This window comes from Petromyzon marinus, chromosome 39 (genome assembly GCF_048934315.1).
Source record: "Petromyzon marinus isolate PM22_M1 ecotype Great Lakes invasive population chromosome 39, UKy_Petmar_22M1.pri1.0, whole genome shotgun sequence".
Taxonomy (NCBI): domain Eukaryota; kingdom Metazoa; phylum Chordata; class Hyperoartia; order Petromyzontiformes; family Petromyzontidae; genus Petromyzon; species Petromyzon marinus.
The window spans coordinates 11670769-11674082 of NC_133705.1; the positions used below are offsets into that span (position 1 = coordinate 11670769).

General features: G+C 44.7%; 1 protein-coding gene across 1 annotated transcript; it reads left to right on the forward strand.

The window, feature by feature from the left end:
- Positions 1 to 1321: 1321 nt before the first annotated feature.
- On the forward strand, positions 1322 to 2828 carry LOC142930440 (ubiquitin carboxyl-terminal hydrolase 46-like). Its single transcript, XM_076072792.1, has 4 exons — positions 1322 to 1515; positions 2073 to 2143; positions 2509 to 2582; positions 2705 to 2828. Exons 1-4 carry the CDS (start codon positions 1395 to 1397, stop codon positions 2826 to 2828), a joined length of 390 nt encoding a protein of 129 aa, XP_075928907.1. The 5' UTR covers positions 1322 to 1394.
- Positions 2829 to 3314: the final 486 nt, after the last annotated feature.

Below are 3314 nucleotides of genomic sequence, written 5' to 3' on the forward strand. Positions count from 1 at the left end.
GTAATTGACGTGTTTGGCATTTGGGACTGCGTTCAGAAACAGTGGATAAAAACACGTCAATGTAGTGCAACTGCAATCTCATAAGCAACTCTGCAGTAGGGATTAGTTCCAGATAAAACGTTTGTCAGATATTTGCACAATGTACTGTGTTATATACTTACGTATAATCGGGATGGCAAAAGTGACACGAAGCCATGAGACAATTTATGGAGGAAAATCAACGTGATATCCAGGATCCATCGATGCCCGTCGATAACCGTTCATTTCGTGGCAAAATTTGCATAGTCAAAATATTGGACAAGGACCAGGTTTATGCCCTATCCGTTGAATATTGTTACCCTGACCACGTTAACAGAAATTACGTCAAGAAACAGCTCACTGCAAGGTCACCTAGAGTTGAAAAATACATGGTTGTGAAAGGGTTAATAAAGAGCACCGCTAAAACAATATCACAAGTTCTGGCTTCACCACGCAACTTTCGAGCCAGTCTCCAGAGTGCCTCGAGTGTAAAGAGAAAATTTCCTGTATGTTTTGTGCGCAGATAACAACGATAATGGAGCTCCACGACTCGCGCCAGAATCGGGGGAAAACCTGAGCCTCACGTGGCAGTGGAACGCATGCGAGGGTGCTGGCCTTGACAACATGGGGAACACCTGTTTCCTCAATGCCACCCTGCAGTGCCTCACTTACACCGCACCACTGGCAAACTACCTGATCTCCAGGCACCACTCAGGAAGATGTGAGTTCCCAGAACACTTTGAAATACCAAGCTGAAAATAATTGTGTTCTGTGAAGATGTCCTTGCTGTGTGCTGCACCTACAGCTGAGCTGTTTGATCGGTGTTGTACTGATAGCATGTGCCACCTCTGCCTCATTTCACAGGTACATATAATGGATTTTGCATGATGTGCATAATGGAAAGGCACACCATTGCAACATTCAGCTCCAAGGGCAAGGTCATCAAGCCCTTGGAAATCGTCCAAAACCTCAAACGTGAGTTCTGTTCAGTACAACACAATTGTGCACATTGAATTTAGAACATATTCATTGGGTGGCAGAGTGGCGCATTGGTAAAACGTTTCCCTTGTAACCTTGTGTTCAAACCGCTTATGACCTCCATCCATTTACCCACAGGGATCGCCAAACACCTGCAGTTTGGCAAACAGGAGGACGTGCATGAGTTCTTCTGCTACATCGTAGAAGCTCTGCATCTCTCCTGCCCAATCAACCACCACAAGTAAGTAGTGCACGTCCTAGGCCACTGGTTCCCAACCTGTTACCAAAAATTCACAACAAAGTTTATAGAATATTATTTAAATAAGCGCTTGGCTGCAAAGTAACGTAGGGTCGAAACAAAAAGGAGTATAACTCTCCCATGAGCGCACTTGGTAAAGATGATGCATCTGGAAGCCACCGAATGTGTGATGTCATTCATTTCCACGTGCAGGCCAGAAGAACATGTGGAGAAGACCTCGGTGATTCACCAGATCTTCACAGGGCAGCTAAAATCGACAGGTGTGTGCCAGCTCCATGTGCAAAATCATCGCTGCAAGTAGCAATCACACCGAGTATGACGACGCATGCTGCACAGTGCAGATGAACCCTGCACTCATACGCATGTACCCAGCAGGACATAAGCAAAACACACAAATACAGAGATCTCCCTGAAGCCTTAACAGAATGCTGGAGCAATTGCGATTAGCGAGTACCTATGTAGGCCAACAGGGCACATGACAAGGTGGTGTGGCTAGCACCATGCCCGGCCACCTTCGGGTGGCTAGCACCAGTGCTGAAGTTACACAATGCACCAGATACTAATTTGAGGCTGAATCGACCTGGGAAAAGCCGAGGTTCAGATGTTTTGGCCGTGAGCGAGGATCGAACTCAGTTCACCAGTGCGCTAACCGCTATATTTCCACTCCCCGCACAATAGAAAAATGCACAAGCACACAGACACAACAACCCATTTGATCAGATACAAACACATTTTATTCGATTCTGCTAATCAGAATGCTAACTTCCTCTAATTGCACGTGTGGATGTGTGCGCATGCGTTTACTTGTGTTCCACAGTGGAGTGCACGCAGTGTTCCTGCACCTCGGACAGATTCGAAAACTGCCTGGACATCAGTCTTCACATCAACGTAAGAATCGAGGAATTCTTGATTTACTTAAATGGTATCTTTGCTGCTGACGAGTTTCGAATTTAAACATTGGGATGAATATTTTCTCATTTTCAAGCAACACTTTTGATCTTTTTCGGATCGTGTACATTACACAAGTAGCGTCACTCAAACACATGAAGTTTGCCGATCGTCTGGAATACTGTACATCGGATGAATCTGAAAATTGGGAGCACGTCCTTAATTACTGTCAACTAATGATAATACCCTCTTATGTCACACCACAGCCAGTACAACATAAGGACTCACTGTTCTAACGGCTGCAAAATTTGTTTCCAGTGTTCTTTTCAAGCACTCATTTGCCTTCACGTCGTTCTATTTCACAGAATTCGCCAGATCTGCTGGCTGCTTTTGCAGATTTCACCAAGACAGAGATTCTGGATGAATACACTTGCCAAAGGTGAGTATGGCACGACGTCAATGTCACGCGAGTCTGTCTACTTTGTAACGCCAACATATTTGTACAGTTTTGCACTGGGCATCTCGGTCATTAAACTGACGCTGCTGCTTTTTGGTGCGCAGGTGCTGTTGCAAGGTGAAGGCCACGAAGAGGATGAGCCTTCACCATCTCCCGAACGTCTTGGCCCTCTCCATCAAGAGATATGACCTGTTTGGAAACAAGATCAATCGGGTAATGTTTGGTTAATATACACGTTTTTTTTTACATTTCTCCTAAAATGTGGCTGCATTTTCTCCAATTTCTCATTGCATGTGTTTGTGCTGCTTCCTTTTTGAGTAATTTCTGTGATTTATTTCACGTTATTTCTTTTGCCACGGTTTTAACTGAGATCACTCGTACAAATGTGACTTTTCATGGTCTCTCGAGCTCCCACCTGGTTAATCTACCTAAACTGGGCTCTATGGCAGCGAAATCTTAACTCCCTCCCCTAGCATACAGGAGGTCGTGGGTTTGATCCCGATCCTAATGCCTGTATATTATGAGTTTTCATGTTCTCCCTGTGTTCACGTGGGTTTTTCTCTGGGTCCTCCAGTTGCTTCTAGAGTATTTGGCTGCTATAACTATTCACAGTGATAAGCCACTTCGTTGAGCTATCATTAGTGGCTAGATCGCTTCTGAGAACGAGCTATATAGTTCAGTCAGCATTACCTGGTAAAGTGAAGAAATAATAGA

Coding starts and splice junctions, on each gene's coding strand:
- LOC142930440 (XM_076072792.1), top strand. CDS start 1,395: ATGATGCATCTGGAAGCCACCGAATGTGTGATGTCATTCATTTCCACG. Junction 2,144..2,508: donor ACATCAGTCTTCACATCAAC/GTAAGAATCGAG, acceptor TCTATTTCACAG/AATTCGCCAGATCTGCTGGC. Junction 2,583..2,704: donor GATGAATACACTTGCCAAAG/GTGAGTATGGCA, acceptor TTTGGTGCGCAG/GTGCTGTTGCAAGGTGAAGG.